This window comes from Haplochromis burtoni, unplaced genomic scaffold (genome assembly GCF_018398535.1).
Source record: "Haplochromis burtoni strain Fernald_Lab_line unplaced genomic scaffold, NCSU_Asbu1 Contig_181, whole genome shotgun sequence".
Taxonomy (NCBI): domain Eukaryota; kingdom Metazoa; phylum Chordata; class Actinopteri; order Cichliformes; family Cichlidae; genus Haplochromis; species Haplochromis burtoni.
The window spans coordinates 1,050,096-1,072,771 of record NW_024582542.1 but is presented as its reverse complement, the minus strand read 5'-3'; the positions used below and the strand labels follow the sequence as shown (position 1 = coordinate 1,072,771).

Below are 22,676 nucleotides of genomic sequence, written 5' to 3'. Positions count from 1 at the left end.
ACAGAGTTCATTCATCCCACACAGTGTGATGAAGTTTCAGTGAAGACCATTTTGTTCCAGTTTTAGAGGCATGTCAGGCTTACGGTGAATGGCAGTTAAAACACGGCAACGCTGATTTTAAAAAACGTTGATATTGAAATGAACTGATTCCACCAGTGTTTAGAAAACAACGCAACTTTAGTAAATCACCCATAAAACTAACCACACTTGGGAGTGCTATTTGGAGATTATCCCATTTATTAAACCTGGCTTTAAGTTTGTCAGGTACATCTACTGTTAACATATTTTAGGATATTACTCTCTGATATTGTCTGTTTGCATTGTGGCTGACTTATTCCAGTATCACACTGCAATGTTTTTGCTTTGCAAAGCCAAGAACATACTGCACTGCAGGCTTCTAAATCAATATCCCAGCAGATATCCCATAAATAAATCTCTTTTCATAGATGATGAGGTTTTTCACTCCACCACTGCTGGATTCCTTGATTCTCCATAGGACACATCAAAAGGTCACCCTCTGTGCGACAAGTTTGTGAACACATTACATACACTATGAAGAATTTCTCCCTGTTTGAAACCTTACGAGTGCCACACCTCTACAGTGTGTGGCACTGGTTTTATTGTTTCCTTGGTCTCTTAAGCAGCGCGAGGCAGTGGGAGTAGTATAACTGGTACACTCTCTCCTTTCTCTGTTGGACTTCTTTACACTGCATTCACTAATCTATGCTCCTCTTGTTCCCATTATTTCCAACATCTACCTGCTTTTACCTCACTGTCTTACATTTAAGTCCTAATTTTTAATCCAAATAGGATAATAAATAAAATGATTATTAATAACTAGCTTAATAAATACAAACAGTTAATCAACAGTATTTCTATATTTTTAATTTCTAAAATTAACTTTGGCTCCAGTGAAGGAGTTCCCTGGTAACTGCAGTCTAACTGTTCATTAGTTAACTTTTGACAATTATGTGCCAGAACAAATAATCACATACCCATCATAATGAGTTAAAAAGAGAAAATGGAAAAATAGTTGATATAGTTTGTGTCTGAATTCTCCAAATCACAGTAAATAATACAAGTTTGTGGTCTTTAGGAAGGCCCTTTTTGGAAACAGGTTTTCATCTCAGTAGTTAAGTGTGTGCCTGTAAGAGTCAGGGTAGACTGCTGTCAGCACTGCCAGTACTTATATACATTGGTTTATATTCAGCTCTTTATGTGCTCAGTATGCAGATGTGTTAGAGCTTCCAAATTAAGTTAATGAGATAAAGAAGTGGATTTTCCTGTACAACATATTATATATTATATATATTATGTGTTTTGTTGTGTTGTCATGACTCCCTTTAACAATGTTTTTTGATCTTGCTGTGCTGCCCCATGACTTTACAAGATCATCCTACTGTGGAGTAACCCGGTAGCATCATTAAAGTCCTTTTTACTGTAATGGTCAAATTAGAAAATGTAACTAATTTGCTTAAGGTGTACATTATAATATGCACTATAAAATGACAAAAAAGAAACATTTCAAATATTGAAGTGCATACCTGCACTCAACCTTAACCTTATTAATATATGGTTTTCTTCTTTTTCTTCTAATATACGTCTCTTCTCCTTTCTTCCTTCCCTCACACCAAACTGCTCATGGCAGATTGCCGCCCCTCCCTGAGCCGGGTAGTGTCAGAGGTTTCTTCATGTTAAAAGGGAGTTTTTCCTTCCTACTGTTGCTGTGTGATTGCTCAGTTTTCTCTGTATTATTGTAGGGCTTAACCTTACAATATAAGTGCCTTGAGGTTGTGACTTGGCACCATATAAATAAAACTGAAGTGAAGTGAATTACAGTTAGTCGTACAAAAGTGCTTCAGACCTGAAATACCTCAAAGTAGCTATATTGTTTTGTGGGTGTGTATAATGCAGCATAAAGATGGATAATGTATTTTAAACCAACTTTAAAATAATGTTGAAGCAGATACTGAGGCACTTTTAAAGTCACCCACTAAAACCAAAGTGGATCTTTCCCACTTTCACAGCTTTATTTTGAACAGCGGCTCCTGAGCGATGCAGATGTACAAGTGAAGACTGCTGAAATTATTCATACTCCAGAAAAAAACCCATGTAACTTTAAGCAGCTTGCAGGCATGCAAGCATGCCTATAGGGGGAAAAGACATTTACTCAGATATGGAACACAGCAAGAGCACATTTCTATACTAATGTCTCATATTACCATATATATCACATATTCTCCAATAAGATGGAAACTGCTGATTTCACACAAGAAGCACAGATAAACTGACAAATATAATCCTCACATGTCTCTTGTAAACTGGCACAATTAATGGTTGATCATGTAGAACGAGGTCACAATTTTATACTTTATTAAAATCAATGTTTATTTTTAAAAAAAGCTTCAGTGCTGTGTGTCATTAAAATAACAGCAATACCATAAATTCAAGGTAATTCCTAGGTGTGTGCACCTATCCACATTTGTGTCATGGCTCAAAGAGAAAGCAATTTAATAACACAGTTCTTCACAGTATTATAATTATAAACACTGTCTATAAACCCTGGCATCCACAGAAATCCTTCACCGGTTTTCTATAGTAAAGACCACAAACTAAGAAATTTTTTGTTAGATGTACTAAATTTATAAATAAACAATCTCCTTAATGTGTCTTCAAAGTAATGAGTTGTATCAATGGGCTTCTGTTTATTGGAGTCATGTTTATACATTAATGAAGCATGTAGAAGGAATTGTTCTGCATATTTAAGCTTTATTTTTCTTTTTACACTCTTTCACCTCCCTCACTCTGTCTGTCCCCGAGTCTCTATTATTTTCCATAGGCTGACACAGTTCTTAGTCGCCATGGAAACTCTGTACTAGCATGTCCCACTTCTAATGGGAAAATGAAGGAGCTTCGCAAAAGGAGCAAGTGAAACAGGAAATAAAAAGCAGATGAAAATGAAAAAAATGAATAAAAAGCAATGCATACAGGTCACAAAAGGAGAGAACTACAGCGTCGAAACAAACCAACCACTTATGCCTTCTGGAAGCCAATATTGAGTCAAGACATCAGTGCACAAGGATACCTTTTGTGCAGCAGGGAGACACAGGTGGCATCTGGCAAAATGGTATTACATTTGTATGGTTTGAGAACGCATTGCAAAAATCAGAGCACTTAAGTTAAAATAGATCACTTTAATTAGAGTAATAGAATAAAGCCGAAAGTCAGATGCTGTCCTGCCAGTTTATAGATTCTCGAAGTTAGTGAGGTGAGGGTGTCAAAGTGAATCCAAATGTCTGTTTCCATGACTTCAGCTAAGCGTGACTGACTTGTCTCCATCATAGCCTTAGGTTATCTTGCGTGATGCTCATGCCAGTATGAGCATACAAACAGAGCTGATTGTAAAAACAAAGGTTTGGCAGTCTCTTTAGTTCTGGCAGGAAAGCAAAATCATAAGAATCTGTGTAATCTTCTCTTGTTTATGTGGGTCATTTTAAATCATGTTGCATGTAGTGCTGTTTTTTGATATCACTGTTTAATACTGCAAACATTATTCTGCACTTTTCTACATTACAGGTTTTCATTTCAGTATTATTTTACAAATATAAATGACAATGTTTTTCTTGAGTGCGTTATAATGTACTGCAAGCTGCTTGTCATTAAAATCAGTTTGACATTAGACTGTGTATATAAGGGTCATAAAAATCAACAGTCTGTCGCAATTTTTCTTACATTTTCCTGTGATGCACATCTTGTGATGCATCAGACCATATGTTAACTCATTTGAATGTCACTAAAATTATGAAATCATTAAAAGGCAGTAGACTTGATTGCGTTTGTATGCATCTGCATAGTAAATCAGTATCATTTTATTGCAGTTATAATCGGTAGAAAGAAATGTTTTCGAGATAACATTTAATGTGTTGTTTAAAGGAAACTGGGGTCAAAGTGAGGTAAATGGATGAACTAAATAAACAAGGTCAAACATAGACAGAAGCTCTCTCACGAACAGTCTGGATGCCCTTTAACATCAATCATGCATAAATATCAAATGTCAAAACAGGAGAAAAAAAGCAAGACAGAAAAACCTTTAGTGACTTGGGTTGAGTGAAAAAAAAAAAACAGTGAGAGGGTTGGATTTTGGTTTGTTGAAGCATTAACACTTTTGCTGATGTTGTTATGTTAGCCTATGCAATACTTAGTAATACATTTCAGTGTTCCCATAATATAGTGTAGATAATATTCTTTCTTAAATATAGAACAAAAACATTTTAAACATTTAAATAATTAACCCAAAATAGTAAACATTTAGTAATAACTTAAATTAATGAGTAGGAAAATCTCTGGTCAGGACTAATTCTAGTTTGAAATGATGACCTACAGGTGTGAAGTAGGACTTGTTGCTCAACCCTCATTGAGGTTAGAATAAAATACAGTTGTCTCGTAAGAACTCTTGAGGATAATCTGTGTGGCTAGGTTTGTATTTCTGTTGTTCAGAAAGGTTACACTGACACTGAGAGGGTTTTTTACTCTGTCTACAAACCTTTCCAAAAAATGCATTTATGTCTAATATGCATGCATATATAGGACTGCTAGAAATTTTGCATTACTGATTTGTTAAGTGCTAATTCTTTGCACCAAGTATTCCAGTCTAATCTAACCTAATCTGTGTCTTAGTGACATGATATCAATATGTCAGTTTTCCTGAGTGTTGTGTTTTTGTTTTTGTTGGGTTTTTAAGCTGCTGAAAACACCCTTTAAAAGTCTTGGTGCATCATAAAAGCCTCACACAGGAGTAAGTAACAATTGATTGTCTGCCACAAAGAACATCATAAAGATGCCGAATAGCCATGTTTGGTCATTTTGACCTGTTAGATGTTATAAAGTCAAAACTGGGATGTTAAATGCTGCTCAGTGCAGTGTTGGTACATCAGCATTCTCTTTTAATATTGAGCTTCAGTAAACATCTCTGTTTTGGACATCTGGGTCATGTAAGTCTCCTTCCTGCTTCTATCGATTTCTATCATAATGATAATAAAATCTGACCAGCGACCAAATCAATAACTTCATTTAAGATCCCTTTTTAGCCCTCACTTTACATGTCAATGCAATGCAGGTGGTATTTTCACACTGCAGTTCTCATCAATAGTGCAATATTCACCAGAAAAACAAAACAGATAAATACTGTATGTAAACTTTGTTTTGGTGTAAACTAACTGAATACATTTTGGGCAGGGAGACGCTGCATGTGTCTGAGGGTTGAAGCTGTGACTAATGAACTATCACATGATGTGACTGTGATCCCAATGCATCACTCTGCTCAATGACCTATTTAGTTACATGAGAAGACTTGTATTGAAAAACAGTATTTGGTGGACATATTTTGTGTCACACCCACTCATTTCTGAAGGCTTCACTGGCCGGATGATGCAGCGCGAGGTTACCCAATTGGTAAAATTTGGCACATGAAACATGGGCACAAATAAATACTTCTGATCCATTAGCAGACCTGGGTATGAGTGTTCATTTGCATTCTGTGTGTGTGTCTGCTTGTGCGTGTGGGTGTTTACCATGTTTGTATATCTTTGTGGGGACTTTGTTTACTATGCTTGTGGGGACCAATGGGCCTTTTAGGGACAAAATCCCTGTACCCATGAATTTGAAGGCATTTTTGAGACTCAAAGTGTGGGTTTAATGCCAGCGTTACAATTAGGTTGTGGTTAGGTTTAGGCTAAGGGTTAGGATTAGGCATTAATTTTGGATGGTTAGGGTTAGGATAAGCATCTAGGGAACGCATTATGTCAGTTAGATGTCCCCACAAAGAGATGAAAACACGATGGTGTGTGTGCCTGTGTCTGTATGTGTGCACCTGTGAACATGGGCCATTGCAAATATTTATCCATAAACAGGATATATTAATGAAATCGGACTGTTTGCTAATCCTAAAAGACTTTATAGATTCCCTCCCCCCCACATTCTCTCCTGCTAAAGCAGTGTCAATATAGACTTTATTCCCGTTTAGTCACATATTAATGCAATCCACAAGGCTAAAATAAAAATCATTACCAATACATATGTTAATAGCTTGAAAATAACTGCACAAAATCAACTTTGTAGAGTATTTAATTTTTGTCTCATTTAATTTGTAGAGATGAAATGAAAAAGTACGAAGCTGCACAGCACAAAGTAACAGTGCCTACATGCGACTTTTAAATAAGTACTTTCACATCTCAATTCCCAGACCCAGTATGAGTCATCTATCGACATATGGTAAGTGAAAATAGTTCTATCACAGTATCTTTTAACAATTATCTGCTGTGACAAACACCATCTTTTTAGAAGACCCTTTAAATTGGCTCTGTCATCTTAGGACTGTGACCCCCTTTCAAGAGTAACCTGCCTACAGGTTTATTAGTGCTAAATCACAACAGCAGTCACCTCAGCCTGCTATGTACTTTAAGATAAAGTTCCTTTCTCAATTTATTGTTTTTCACCATACCATTTCTTTTTTCAAAAGATCGATCTAATCTGATTGATGATACAATCTGATCATGGAAAGCAAAAGTTTAAAGCACTCAGACCAAATGACAAATGAGAATTGAAGCCCCTTGTTACAATTACTGCCATATAGGCAGGCATACCTGGGTTTTAGCGATTACTCAAATAAATGAGGATGGCAGATGGAAGAAAATTGATGCAGTGGAATATAACCTGACCATCTGGGTTTTATTCTGTGAACACACTGAACCTTCAATCAGCCACCAGTATTGTCTCTTGTGCAATGCTCTTCTGATTATGAAGAGAATGGATGGTGGAGTGTCAAATTTGCAGATTGAAGTAGGACAATGACAATAACTGCAAATTACCAGGGATAAAAAGAAAAAGGAGATATTTGGGGAGGTAATGGAACATGGTTCTTTAAAGTTCTTACCTTTTGATGAGTGTGGTTGATCAGCAGTAATGTTTAGTATGTGTTAAAGTAACATCTGCACGAATGCCAAAACCATGGTTTCCCAACAATACATTATTTTGTGCCAAGATGATAAATGTTATTTGCTTCACCTCGCAGGGGTTTTATTGTTGTGGCTGAGCCGAGAGAACACACAAAGATAGCTTTGGACATATGTTAATCAATAGCCCATTCAGGCAAGGCAAGGGAGGGTTACCCATATCTCTCAGAGTTTATGCAACAAGTAGGCTACTTGAAGCTTTAGTGATCCATGTGCAACTAAAAGCAGCTTAATTTAAGTCTGTCTCTGCCAACTATATAACAAAAAAAATGCTGAACATTTGTTAATAATATATGCAAGAAAGAGGAATTTATTTTTTAAATATAGGCTTTATTTCCCTAATCGTTCAATTAACTGTATATTTCAAAAAACAACAAAAAGAAGCCCATTCATCTGAAAATGATCAGGTAGAAGGACTGGATGGAAAAGGAGGGAAAAACCACTAAAAGACGCAAAGTGTGAAGAAGCGTTACTTAATAGCACTTAAGGAAGCAAAATTCGCAGAAATGAGGGGTGGCTCAAGATGGTACTGTATTGCACAGTACTTGTATATGTCTAGCAGGTGAGGGTTACAGTGGTGCGTAGTATCCCCAAAGTGCATGCAGTCAAATGAAATTCTACCTTTAGCACACACACCTAAGCAAACATGACTGGTTGCTGTCCGTGAACTGCATGAATGCACAAGCGTGTTTAAGTGTTCCTTTGAGGAACAAAAAAAAAAAGGCTGTTTTAAATAAATATTGAAAAGCACATGCACATGTATTTGTGGAGTCATGGCTCACTTGTTATTTTTTTCAACGCATTTTCCAGTCATCTTGCTGGAAAGAACATTAGCATGAACCTGCACTTTCACATATGAACTGTAGGTCATCATGTGATTTACAGGTCATATGTGGTTTTTGATCGTTAGAAACAGGAACGGGCTTCAAACATGATGTTGATTTGGGGGGTGCTGATGCTGACTTCCTTTACTTTTAGGCTTATTCTCTTAAAAAAAAGGAATTCTCACAGTCCATATGCTTTTAGTCACTACACATTAAAATAAGACTTGAACAGTGACATGTATCAAGCATTCTACAGCTCAGGAATTGCTGTAATATTTGGTGTCTTATTATGGGTCTCAGAAGACTGGACATTCTGATTGTTAGAGGCTTTCCACAGGCAGGGTCTCTTCAGATGAATAGCTTCTGTCTTCATTCATCCAGTCTTTTTGTTGCTGCTCCGTCTCCGTTGTGAATACCTGGGGAGACAGCTCTGGCACATAGCTTGAGAGCATACATTGATGTTTTTTCATACCTTTCAACTCTTCTAATTTTCCCATGTTACCTTAACAGTTCAATACATCCCACGCTGGAGGTGAAAGGAGCTGAGGCACAGCTCAGCTTTACCACTGAGTTATTCATGTATTGGTCTTACTGAAGCAACAGTTGTTGTAGAAAGTGTGCCAGGAGTCTGCATACACAGTCAGTGGTTAAAATGGATAAGCCTGCCCTCTACCAACTTCTTTGAAAAAGCCGAGAAGAATAACACAACTGTGTTCAAAATCAGTCAGCGATGGCAACAACAGAGATAGCTGAGTCATGTATCTGATATGTCATGCAATAACCATGGTGCAGCAGAGAGATGAAGTGTTCAATTACACCTCCTGTGCCGTCACCTGGGAAACTTACAGATAGTACACCCTTTTAGTGTTTGACCCACCACTGGTTCATGAGTAGCCATGACCTAAAATTGCAGTTTCGATGAGTTGAGTTGTAAAATTGTGCTCTCACTTGTAGTAACGGGAAAGAGCTAAGTGTATTTACTCAGGTAATACTTGGGTACACAGGATTTCCATTCTATGCAGCTTAGTATGTTTTCTTTCTGCCCATAATTTCAGAGCGAAATGTACTCATTACTAAAGCAATAAATGCAGCTTTCATTCACCTACACCTTAATAAGATGATGAGGTTTTAATTAATGCTGAGTGACATAATTTAATTTTTCAAAGTAGCATCAATCTCCAGTTGTTTTGCTTTGCCTGTAAGTTAACTTCTCCTACTGGCTCTGCGTTACACGCATTAGTACTTCTATTTGTTCTGACCAAACAAACTAAAAAAAAAAAAGTCAGATTAAAGTCAAAACACAGAGAGACGTGTTATGTACTAGAACACTGAAAGATATGATTTGTTCAGTAAACATTAATCCAGCCACAGCATGCTGCCAAATCAAACATCGCACCTACGCATGCTAGCTAACCTTCGATTGGGCAGGTGTACAGCTGCTTAATGAGAGGATAGAAATGACAGTTATTATTTTAATTTGCAGCTTTATATTTTCATTCTAGTTCTACATTAGATTAGCTTTGTATATATTACAGTTAATAATAATCTGCCTACAACAGCTGATATTGTTAGGGAATTGCCTCAAAAGCTGATATTAGTTTAATCGTAACCATTAGTGCCCATTGAATCTGTTTTCAGACTAAAATTTTCTACACTACAGCTATTTCCATGTTTATTTCCCTTTGAGCAGATCTGTGTTGTTGTGATTTATGTGTAGTTACTGGGAAAAGAACGAAACACTAACATTAGCTCACTGAGAAACAAAGATATTATGGCTCTCTGGTGTAATGTGAAGAACAAGCTTTTACGGTGATACTTTTACTAATATATGAGTAGCTGTCAAACAGTTCACTGATCATTTTCAAAAGAGGGGTTTATTTAGCTTCAATCAGGGTTTAGAGTGCATCATAGTACAGAAACAGTGAAGGTTTCAAATGATTTTCTCATGACCTCGAATTGGAGGCTCGTTTTTGTTCTTGTCCTTCAAGATCTTCTTCATATACAAAAGTTAGTCATGGAGTGCCATGTGAAATGCAGATTATTAAACATTAGGTCTCCCTCTTCTAAGTCCCTGTTAGTACATGAATTAATAATTGATCAACAAATTAATTTACTGAGATGTCTCTGAAGGTTCTCAGTCATCCAGGTCATCGTAGTTTAAGGAGCTTGGAAAGAAAAGCTTCTGGACTTCTTTAGGTTTCTAGAAGATGTTTCACCTCTCATCCGAGAAGCTTTTAAGCCCTATGGGAGTGTCCCCAAGAGCACTGTGAATGACCATCTTTGAACAGAGGCGGTGGCTTACGACACCAACTGTATGCCATCTATAATCCAGTTTTGAGATCTCTTCACAGATGCCATAATGCCCACTCATATCCTGGGTGAAACAGAACATTTAATAGTATTTCCTGAAAACCCTCTTTTGTCTGATCATAACATTTAAATTTACAATAATGGATTAAACACAGCAGATGTCTTTCTGAAAGCACTGATAAAAATGTTGAGTCAGGCATTCCTTAAATGTTAACTTAAGGGGATTTTAAAAATTTCCTACAAGACTGCTCAAAGAAGTCTAGCATTAATTAATTATATCAGTCTTAAAAATGATCAACCTGTCTCTATTAATTGGCCATGTACCACAGGGGGTCTCTGTTTTCTTTGGAGTATTGTAGGGCCTTTGCCTTACAATTAAAAGCGCCTTGAGGCAACTGTCGTGATTTGTTGATATATAAATTAAATTAAAATTAAATTAAAATAACACTGAGATGAATCGTGGAGCCATTTTGATCAGAATATGCCCTTTAAATTATAAACATCCTGTATGAGAGTGACACTCAAAAGTGATTTCATACATTTATTACATCTAGGCTCGACTATTGCAATTCATCATTATCAGGTTGTTCTTGAATCTCCCTGAAAAACTTTGAGTTTATTCAGAACTCTGCAGCAAGAGTAATAACTGCGGCATTTCAAATCCTTCTCCTCACATACAAAAGCTTGAATAATCAAGCCCCATCATATCTTCAGATCTCCCATCCTAACACAGAACTTTGCTCTTGGACATCAGGCCTATTTGTGGTTCCTCCAGTTATCAAAAGCAGAATGGAAGTCAGAGCCTTCAGCTTTCATGTCCGTCTTATATGGAACCAGCTCCCAGTCTGGATTTGAGCGACAAATACTCTCTACTTTTAATATTAGACTTTTCACTCTCTGTGCATTTATACACCAATGCTGTATTTACCCATTAGCAGTAAGTGATCTTCATCGCTCTCACCTATAGTTAGTTTTGTGCCGTCTCTCTCTGTTTATCTCCTCTTTCTCCTTTCACCCAGTTGCAATGGTTGACCTGAGCCCAGTTCTGCCTGAGATTCCTTCTTCTTTTTTCCCTTCCCATTGCTGCCAACTGCTTGTCCATAGGGGGTCGTCTGATTGTTGGGGGTTTCTCTGTATTATTTTAGGGTTTTTACCTTACAATATAGAGCATTTTGATGTGACTGTTGTTGTGAATTGGTGCTATAAAAATAGTATTAATTTCACTATAAATATAAAAATACACTTACAATTATATCTTTAAACATATGCTGCTTTCAGGTGAATATGTTGTTATTCTGATCTCATCAGAGACATTCAGAGACTGGGGTTGTGAGCTGATATTGATGTTATCTTTTATAGATTTATAAAATATGTCAAACTTGTTTGTTTTTTTTGTTTTTTTTTAAATGTCTTGGGCAGTCATGTAAATGAAAGCACAGGGTTTCTGTAGCCTTCTATTAGCTTTTTGGCCAAATAATCCAAAGCCAACTCCCATTTACCATAATGTTAGGTAACAGGCTATCAGTGCTTCGCATAAATCTCAGCAGTTTGTTGACATAATCTGGCTTTTATCTCCCCTTTCCATTCCCCTGCCTATCCCCCCTCCCTCTCTCATCTATCCTGCTTCAGTGTTTGTCGGTCAGTCCGCTTCTTATCTTGTCTCATTCGATCTTCCCTCTTGCCCCTCCCTCTGATTTTGTGTATGGTATAGAGCTGTAGCAATCGGCTTGACCAATGACCACCTGGCTGTCAAGGGGATAATGTAAACCTCCCCAAGAGAAGATTACTCTCGCTTACTGGGATAATTGGTCAGACACACACTTAAACACAGAGACACACACCGTCGAAGCCAAGGCACACTGTAAGACACCTCTCTGTTTCCATGGGAACATAACCTGAAACCTCTGTATACACTCACTAACGCATCCAAGTGAATACATAGTACACCCCCCTCTGTGTACTTTGCCCAGATGAGGTGCTCACAGGAGAAACCAACTTCCAACATTGAGAAATGATGCAACAAGACAACATGATCACTAATAAAAACAGGGACAAGGTTTTCTGGGGTAATGGAAATATCCTGTTCAACATGACTCTTTTTTTTTTTTTTTTGCAAGAGTAACAAGAAATCTTTAAAGAAAACAAAAGATTCAGTTTAGCTGAATTTAATTTAGAACAACACACGCCATCTCAGGGCATTTATTTAGGTCGAGATGCTTCAAATTTTATGAAGAGCACCCAGTGATTTCTGCAGTACAAACATTTAGCATAACTGGGCAGTAAACCTACTAACAAGAAAAACATTTTGGTAGAGGATAGAAATATGTATGCCTCAGCTAAAATTAAAAAATAAATGTAATAATGCATTTGATATTTGTGTTCAAATTGTTCAGCAAACTGTTAGTGGTTTAATGTGAGACCAAATTCACAAAACTCTTAGTGAAGAAAACTGTTTGTTGTGAAGTAATATATTTGTCTGCATTTACATGGCAAGCGGACCAAGACAGCTTGGGCCGTCTGAGTCCTTAACCGTGAAATTAGTTTAGGATCGTTGTTTGTCCAGAGGGCGACTATCTGTTTGTAAGTTGCTCCACCTTGTGGTTAAAAGTGGATATCACAATTAAAAGCAATGATCCATCCATCTTCTTCTGCCTGTATTTGTAACTTCTTCTTCTTCTTTTTTTTTTTTTTGAATGAGTTTGCTTTCAGTTCGTTTCCAGAGGGGCTTGCTTGTTTTAATGCAGTTTATCCAGTTAATGTAGTACTGCTATTATATTTAGGGCATATGCCAGATGTAGGAGTCACAGTACAGTTATTAAAATCAAAACACTGAACCTTTTGAACACTGTTTTTTTTAGTTTAGTTCTGTTTATCCATAATAACCTTGAGATGAATAACGTAAAATAAAGACAGCAGTTTACTGAAGTAAGGTTGTTTTTTTTTTTTTACTTAAACATTTTGGCCATCTGCTTGCTCGTTAGCAAGTAGCATCTTCAAAAGGAACTCAATTTTGGGAAGTCAAAACCTCAGGATTGGAGGGACTGCTATGCCTCAAGTGTCTGGGTGGAGAGGAGTGTCGCTATGAGTGTGTGTGCCAATAAACCACAGATCAGAAACATGCGAGTGTGTGTGTGGGGGGGTGAAAAGGTGCAAAAAGCATAAGGACAGACCGTAAAATGTGCAAACGTCAAGAGAGAGCGGACACAAGGTAATAAAATAGAATAGAATTAGGATTGTAAGAGAGAAGAATAGTGGTGCTCCGTGGATCATGTGAGGTCCCCAAGTGGCTGAACATACAGTGAATAAGTACCAGATTTTCCAGAGTCACCTTTCTCTTTTTTTTTTGTAGACATTTTTAGTCCAGTTACGCCTGAATTGTCATGTTTGAGCAAGATTTTTGCTGCTCAATGTGGAGCTATTATGTAAAAACAAGTAGCTTTTTGTTGCATTCATCTTAAGGTTAAAAAGGGAGCAATGGGCCATATATCCTCCAGCTACACTGACAGTAAGCCTTATGTAACTGAAGATGCATCTGTGATACTATATTCCAATTCTCTATAATATTTTTTACTGCCGAAGAACCTCATGAAATCATCATTACAAAAAGCTAAAGGCTCAACAGAGCTGTCTTTGTCTGTCTGACTATAGGAGGGCTTCCCCCCTCAAAGATCAAAGTTGTGGGATTTTGGAGGGTTTTTCCAAGTAACTGCTTTGAAGCGTGTTTCTTTGAATTGCACCAATGAGCTGGTCTGCTTTGATTTATTTCTAGCATTTTCAGAAACTCGGTATATTGAGTGTCATAGTGAAAGTGTGTGAGTGCACTAATGGAGTGTATAAAAAATGCATATGTTGGATGTATGCAATGCATAGACCAAGACACAAATAAACACAGAAAACACAGTAAGGTTTTACTGTGTTTGCTGAATTTTGCTATGAAAGTTTATTCTCAGAGCTACTGTGTTTGCTTTATTTGTTTCACTGCAGGTGTTGTTTAGTTCTCCAGCAGTGACACAGCACAAATTACAAAGTTGAATAACCTTTCTTAAATGAGGTTTATAGCATATAGCTAAATTTTCAGAAAATCTAAAGTATTGTGGAAAAAAAAAGGAAAACGAGAAAGCAGATTTTTTTAGTAAGGTCATTTCCTATTGATAAAACTACAGCGGAAGTCCTTTACTGAGCTCTCCTGCTTGTAAAGACATGCATTATTCTTTTTCTTGATTAAAATCTTTATTTAAACTTCAAATGTATAACATCCGACAGAAGAGCATTACATATTAAGACTCGGAATTAAACTGTTAATTTCAAATTTAATTAGCTCATTATCACTCAGTCTGCAAGAGAATTACTTTGCTGACATTTCTGTAATTTGCTTTGCTCTCTGCAAGAACACTTAATTTGCATCATTAGCATTATTTTTCAAAGTTAAATATGTGACAGATCAATTTTGGTGCAAAACACATTAAAACAACACAAACATTTTCATAAAACATATCAGGACTGATGTGCTGTGACACTGCGGGAATATACATTTGTTTATAGAGCTCCCCAATTATGGGGTGGAAAGTAAGTAAGTCCCAGTTATGGACATTAAAACCACATTATTGTAAAAACATTTTTATTGTCAAGACGATGGTTTGTGTTAGGCAGGCATTAGTTAGGCTTCCATTTGTGGTCAGGACATTGCATGTGTGTAGATGTGTGTGCTGTGCATCTGTCTGTGTATACTGTGTCAGGTTTGTACTGTAACTGGATGCATCTGTCAGCTCTCAAATATGTGACCTTGGATTGGTTTACCCACTAGATCTCAGCCAGTCTGCTACATGACACCGCTTTAGTGAGAGCATTAGCTGAGAGTCACTCTGACTTGAAAAGCCTCTCAAATGTTCTGTCTGAAGAGGGTGCAGTGAGCCGTTAAAAGGCTCAGTTTTTGCCTTGGAGCGGGGTTTGTCCTCTGGCGTTTAGAACTCACTAGTCAGAGATTGAAAAGCAAACTGAAAGATGAGGAGCATGAATAATGACTTGAAGCAATATTCTTGCTCAAGTTTACTGTAAGCATTTTTATGAAACTAAGGTGACCTGTCATAAAGTGTTGTGTGGCAGGAAGATTGCAGACTCGGATGCAGGACTCATAATTTGGGAAAATGAACTAAAGAAGGCAGCTTCAGTGCTGTAAACTTGCCAAAAAGTACAAGAGACATATAATATGGGGGCAGAAGCCAGAAATACATACAGTACAAGGAACTAAGAAACACACTGAGCACACAACATGAGGGAGGTCACAACAAGTGCTACAGGAAACTGGGGTCTTAAGTACACACAGGAGGTAATTAGGAAAAAGGAAGACACTAAGGAACACAGGTGAACCAAATCAGGGAAAACAAGACATGGGAAGCAAACGTTTTCACAAAGCACACAAGATGAGGGACTGGCAATATAAAACAGGAAGTAGCAGAACACCAGAGACGGAGACTTAATAAAGAATAAACTCAAAACACCGGGTCAAAGACCCAGGAGCATTGCATGAACAGGTTTTCATGTGTGGTGTGTTACAAGCTACTTAAAGAACAGCCCCAGTCAAACGAGCTGGCTATTATCACTTTTTAGCGAATGAAAAGAAAAAAAGAGAAACTTTAATCTGCATTTTGAACATGCATGCTATTACTTGTTGCTTGACTAACAGTTCAAATATGTCCTGGACTATGACGTGTTTCAGAAGGAAACTGGCCAAAGAGGTCATCTTTTACAGTCTACATTGTGGCCGAGAGTTTTATTTTCATGGGACTGAACAGCTACACACATAAAGCAGTGCTCCAGAGACGGACCTCACACATACTTCAAAAGATATTTCCATCGCTCTGTTTAAAATGTAAACACACTGCTGAAAAGAAAGTGTGTATTGAAGGTTTGTAGTTCAAGATGAACCCCCATGAATCTCAAAACTTCATTGCTTCACCCCCGTGTCTGATTACAGTTCATGTTGTGTATTTTTTTTCTTTTCCATTTCCATTGTTTAAGTCTGACAGCAAGTGAAATTACCACAACATTTTCTCCTGTGCTTTCCTGTGATGTAACTATTTTGATATTTGATTTACTTTCTATCGATCAGCTCTCACCTGGAATTAATGATTCTGAACTAAATTGCCTATGTTTACCAGGCTGGTGCAAAGTGTGGTAAATCAGCCCGTTGAATGAAAACATATTGCTCCCAAATGGTTCCTAAAGCAGCTACTACTAGTTAGCAGCACATATCACCAGAGGGCAGCATCTGTCCACAAACTCTAGACAGATTTATTGCTTGACTGAAAGAAAAGGGAGTTTGCTACATGACAGTTCTGTATTTCTGAAATAAATCTAACAAAGAGCCTTTTATGGTCTTCATTCATAGAGAACTTTTACACAGATGACAGTGCTGGACATGCTTGAGGAAAAAAACATCCATGGAAAGGTTTATAGCTGCTGATTAAACTGAACCAGTATAGACTTTTTAATCACTTTAGCAATTATAAGAAAGTGCATTTTCTCTGAGAGTGTTTCCATTTAAACATCTCCTTGTGTCCTTAAAAAGATCCGTGAAACCACTGTGCATTTCTCTCCTAGCCTCTATTGAAGCCAAACAACAACACATTTTATACTGTTATGATTACTGGCTGTCTTCTTATCACCTCACTGTGGTGTGTAATTTTCTCGTTCATGTCAGCCAATAGCACAAAGAAAGAAAGATAAGCCTTTGGATTACGCAAGATGACTCACTTAATCTGATTCTCGACGCCCTGGTTTTGACAAAAAAATCCATAAGTCTCAGTACCTTGTTGCTTCTAATCAGTGTTAATCATTGATTCATGCCTCCCCACATTCCCTATGTCTGGTGACACTCTGTGTGGTGGGAATTCCATTATTTAAATATAACTGGAAGTAAGATTAAAAGGCAAAAAATTGTTCTGGTACTTTCCCGGGCTGTAACTCTGTTGCCGTTGGAGTGTGTTCCTCTAGTGCTCTTCTGGGGTTTAGGATTCTGTATCAACATACTTGCGATGTATCTGTCAGACACGGTGCTCTTCAAGGAGCAGTTGTAAGGCCCGTGTGAACTGTTCCGCTCCAGGTAACTGTGGATAGTAAGCCAGCCTTGTTCGTCCACACTTTTTCCGGTGTACTGTTTCAGAGATCCATCTGAGAGGTTGCGGGAGCCGTGGAACCAGTGGACATTTCCGTCTGGGTAGACTTGCTTGAAGGTGCACACAGGTCCCGTGGTCGTTAATTTACCCTCCGCGATCCCACCACACTCTGCAGGGAAAACCACGAGAAAAGTTTTAAAATGCACTCGACGCACACCGATGCGATTCAATAATCTCATTTAGCGCGTGAAACTATTAAAATCCTACGCCAATATTTGCTGTCAGATGAATCACAAGGAAACATTTGCTTAACATTTGCTTAATTATTAACATTTGTGTTTAGATGCATTTTCTTTGTATTTGGTCTGATATGTGTTCTGGTAAATTTGGAAGCAGAGGCAAAAAAGAAGACTGCAATGCAAAAGCAAAGCAAAAATGTGTTTTGTAGTAAAACTGAAGTTTAAACATATTACTCTGCAATATTATAATTTGTTTTAATAGGAAAATTAAACTGAGGAACTCTGACCTTGTAACTCCACTTTAGTAGATTCATTGAGTGCTCCTCTGTTGGAGCGTTGCTTACACGTGTATTTTTTTCCGCTCTCTGGAGGGAGCATCTTTTTGAAGATTAGCGACAGCCGTCCATCTTCATATTCACAGGTAAAGTTACTCAGAGATGCTCTGTGGAGTTCAGTAGTGATCCCTTTACTGTCCACAGAACACAAAAGTGTTTCCTCTTTGAACCACTGCATAAGTTTGATTGATATTCCATGATGAACCGAGGATGTGTTGCAGTTGAGGGTAACTTGCTCGCCACACTCTGCGGTAATCTTGGGACTAACTCTTAGTTTCACCAACTCTGCAGATAAAGATACAGACAAAGAAATGTTTCATGTTTCGTTTTTTGTGTCTTAAACTTGGAGGAGGTAACGCCATCACACCATTATTACATCTTTATTAGAATATTCACCCTTTTACACTAACTTGAATTTAAATTTATAGTTCAGATAAGTTAATATGATCCAAAGCTGCAAAACAGTTGTCGCAGATATTTCAAACTCTACTCAGCAAATACTAATTTATAGTAATTTAGTATAGTTTAGTAATTTCACATACCTTGTGTTGTAAAAGCAAATGCAGTCAGAAGCCAGAGCGTGTGCAATGCTGTGAATCCCATTGTCAAATCTTTCACATTTCTCTGTAACATAGAGAACCATCAAACCTAATTAGCTCTCGGTAAATGCACACTAGGTGTTTTCCTGCAGACAGGATGGAAGGCTGACCTTAAAGCCGGATTCATTAACCAGATGTCTGTTAAGTCTTGTTGTTCACCAAAATGACCTCTCGAGAACTGCTGCTTCTCCTGAGCCCTTATTCAGAGCTTGTGGTCCCACAGTCCTTTTGGCTCGTCAATAAATTCTGCATATGCCGCCTCAGACTTCAGAAGATATGAAGTTAATCATTACTTTTAAGTGGAATTACTGGGAAGGCTGAAGCCATATCCCTGTGAAAGGCGTGGTGTTGAAATCTAAACAACAGTGAGGCTGGAAAGGAAGTGTCGTATTTCTCTGTGTGAGTGTGTGTGAGTGTGTCAGTAGTAAAAAGAACAGACAAAATGAGACAAAATGAAGACCTATTCATAAAGCAGTAAAAGCCACCACAATCAGAGAATTGTCTGACTTTCTTTGATGTGCTTCAGCAATCTTCTGTAGCTTCATTTTGCTGCATTCATCTCTGATATAGATTTTTTCCCATGGGGTCATTATCCCTGTTTAATTCTGTTCATCCAACCCCAGGGGAAATGCTTTACTGTAAGCTGTTATGGTGTGAAGAGCCACTTTCACTCTGTTAAGGACTTCATTGTGTAAAGTAATGAGTCATGTTATTTAAAGCTGTTATATCATCATGGGAAAGTGACAAGTTTCTGACATCCACTCGTCACTTACCTTAACCGGGCACAGAGATGGTAAATAAGTGATTTTGCACATCAGTGGCAAATACTGTTTTCCAGCTTTAATAACAATACATAACTTGTATTCAGCAGAAAAAGACCAAAACCACTACTCGTGTGTACTATATTTCTTGTTTTGCTGAATAAAGAAAACAGAAGGAGTAAATGAATGAAAGCCTACTGTGCGAGTAAAAAAAAAAAAACTCAAGAGGTTTATGAAAGATTTATTATCAAAAGATTTATCATCATTTGTACTAATAAATTCTGCCTGTTGCAAGATTTATTATCACAAATATATATTTGGTGTTTTGCACAATTTTGTGTAGTATCTCCTAAAAGGCTGCGTCAATGTCCAGAAAGTGTACATGATTATGAGATTTCATTGATTTGGTTTCATTATGGACGAACTTAAAGCTTGTGTGGTATAAATTTTAGTTTGGATCTCTACGCATCAATCTTAATTTTGACTCTGTGCTCACTTTTCCTACCAATTTGCTAAGAGCAAAAAAAAAAAAAAAAAGGAGAAATACTGCTCACAGTTGTGTAACCCAGCTAAAAAATTGAATTAATACACAAAAATCAAGATGCCATTTATACAATTGCTTCATTAGGTACACCTTTGCAACTACATGTCAAAACAAATATCTGATATTTGACAGATATCTGATCTACCAATCACATCACAACAACTCAGACAACTTGCTGGTTGTTGGTCCCAGACGAATTGGTCAGCTGACCTAATGGGATTTTCCCACATAACCACCTCTGGGATTTTCAGAGAATGGTGTCCAAAAAAGAGAAAGTATCCAGTTCTCTAGATAAAACGCTTATGAACCTTATGGGGAGGCAAAAGTAACCAAAATAACCACTTGTTACATACAAGACATGAGCATCTCTTAATACCCAACAAGTTGAACCTTGAAACTAAATCATTCCTGTCAGCTCAGAACAAAAAACTGAGGCTACAACTCGACAACAGATGATTGGAAAAATGTTGCTTGGTCCGCAAGTGTTATTCGGCATGGACAGCATGAAAGTGTGGATCCATCATGCCTTGTATTAATGGTTCAGCTTGCTAGTGGTCGAATGGTGTGAGAATATTTTTTTGTCACAATTTTGGACTCAGCCTACCTGAGTACTGTTGCTGACCATGTTAATCCCTTTATGGTGACAGTGTATCTGTTTTATGATGGCTGCTCACAACAGGATAGTTTGCCAGGAATCTCCAATCATTTTGAAACTCCTGGCAATGACAATGAGGTCAGTGTACTCAAACGGCCTCCACCAGATGTGGTGGAATGGAACATTCTCATCATGCATGTAGAGAAAAAAATTGCATCAACTGTGTGAAGCTATCTTGTCAATATGTAGCAAGATGCCTGAGGAATGTTTCTAGCACCTTGTTGAATTGATGTCATAAAGAATTAAAGTAGCTCTGAAAGCAAAGCGGGACCAAGCTAGTATTAGCAAAGTGTATAAAATAAAGCAGCTGGTGAGTATATATGTTTGTCCCAGGAAAGAAGTTTTTTTGCTTCACCATTTCGGAAATCTTGTGAATCTTGAAATGTGTGTTAAATTAGTTTTTGTAAAATCCAAGATAACGATGCTTGCGTTGTAGCAAGAAAGACTTATAAGGTCACACTGACCTTTTACCAAAAAGTTCAGCCTCGAGTCAGTGTGAAAGTAGATGCCACAATTTTAGAAATATCCGTAGTTAGTTATAAAAATATTGCCTTTGCACAGATGTCAGATTACCCATTAAAAATCTACAGTTCTACAGAACCCAGTGTGTTCCAGTCACAGGGTAACAAAGGGTGACAAAGAGCATCACTGAGTGTGAACATTACTGTTGAGTGAGTGGGTCTTACTGCCATTCTGTGTGCACCACTTACTTTTGTTGGAATTTAAATTGATTGCACCTACTTTTTTTAATGTATATTTTTGAGAAGAAATAAAAAGGTCTAGTGACAGTTATTGCTGCAAATGCACAGTACATGCACATGTGAATGAACCCAGGCAGAGATCTGTTGCCCAAAAAGAATATACAGTCTGGCTGCAAGATGAGAAAATCTTTAATTGTTATTATACTTTATAGTTGTTTTTTTGTTGCTTTCTACTTGTGTAGCTCCTCTTTGCTCCTACTTATACTGTGCACAGCTAAGTGCTGCAGTCAGGTATAAATGGTAAATGGTAAATGGCCTGTATTTATATAGCGCTTTACTAGTCCCTAAGGACCCCAAAGCGCTTTACATATCCAGTCATCCACCCATTCACACACACATTCACACACTGGTGATGGCAAGCTACATTGTAGCCACAGCCACCCTGGGGCGCACTGACAGAGGCGAGGCTGCCGGACACTGGCGCCACCGGGCCCTCTATAAGTGGTCCAACTTTGCAAATCTTCTTCCATGTTTGACGGAGAAAGAAAGCAAGAGCAAGGAACGGAAGGAAAACTCTTTACAGTATGCATTAGCTGTGTTGCAGGTCATGAGCAAAATGAATGTAGTTTGCATGAAGTACCTGGAACTCTTCACTGGCTGCTGTATTTGTGTTATTTTTCTTTATTGTTCTATCTATGCTTTAAATTCTAAATTCTAAATTTACGAGAAAAGGTAACATCTTTGATGGATATTTATGAGCACAATACACACCGGCTATAATCTAATAAAGTTTATGAAGCAATTGTGCAATAACAGGTGAGCCTAGTGATAGTCAGCACTGGTCTGCTTGTTTCATCACCCTCTGAATGCACATGTACGACACAATGACTTCATTAGATTTGTTTCTACAAAAAGAAAACATTTATTCTCTTAGGGATTTATCTAGATGCCCATTAACTGGTTACTGTTTAAGCCACTTTAATATAGTCCTTAGGTTGTCTGCTGTGGTAATGTTTCAAGATTCAGTTGTCACGGATGCACATTTTTGCTACTTACTCTATATCCATGACTATGTGAGCACCAAGTTGTGCATATGTAAAGGTAAAGTCTTTGTTTTGCAGGTCATAAGCAAACTGTCATTACCTTCAAACATAAAATCTAGTGGTTTAAATTCTACCAATTCAAGTTCAGCAGGTGTTCACAGCCAGAGAGCAAGGCATAATAGGAAGGCTGCAGGCTAATGGCAAGTATGAGGACAACTCAGTTTGGCAGCTGTCAGTCTTGTGATATCGCTTCTTATTCATCGCTTGAGATATCAGCTGTCTTAGTCAGTTAACACTGACAAAATGAGAAACACACAAACATAAACTACCTTACCTAAATTCCCTGAAAATCCCTGAAAGCACCCAAATTGTTGTTTAACATGTTATTTATGGTTACCAAATAATTGTAAACATGTAAAATTGTAAGATTTGAGCATATTAAAAATGCAGTGCTTGTTCAGTTTAGCCTATATTAATAAAGATGTCGAAATCACTTGAAAGCATCACTGAAGAGACAAAGAGCGATGAGGTACCCAGAGG

General features: G+C 37.6%; 1 protein-coding gene across 2 annotated transcripts; it reads right to left on the bottom strand.

Moving 5' to 3' along the window:
* Positions 1 to 14,475: 14,475 nt before the first annotated feature.
* LOC102294488 lies at positions 14,476 to 18,764 on the bottom strand. 2 transcript variants are annotated; one of them, XM_005934443.3, is made up of 4 exons: positions 18,543 to 18,764; positions 18,376 to 18,457; positions 17,786 to 18,118; positions 14,476 to 17,428 (listed from the first exon to the last, which is right to left on the bottom strand). In XM_005934443.3, exons 2-4 carry the CDS (start codon positions 18,434 to 18,436, stop codon positions 17,040 to 17,042), a joined length of 783 nt encoding a protein of 260 aa, XP_005934505.1. In that variant the 5' UTR covers positions 18,437 to 18,457; positions 18,543 to 18,764; the 3' UTR covers positions 14,476 to 17,039. The 2 variants fall into 2 exon arrangements, with proteins under 2 accessions (XP_005934505.1, XP_005934504.1); XM_005934442.3 differs by having other exon boundaries at positions 18,376 to 18,764.
* Positions 18,765 to 22,676: the final 3,912 nt, after the last annotated feature.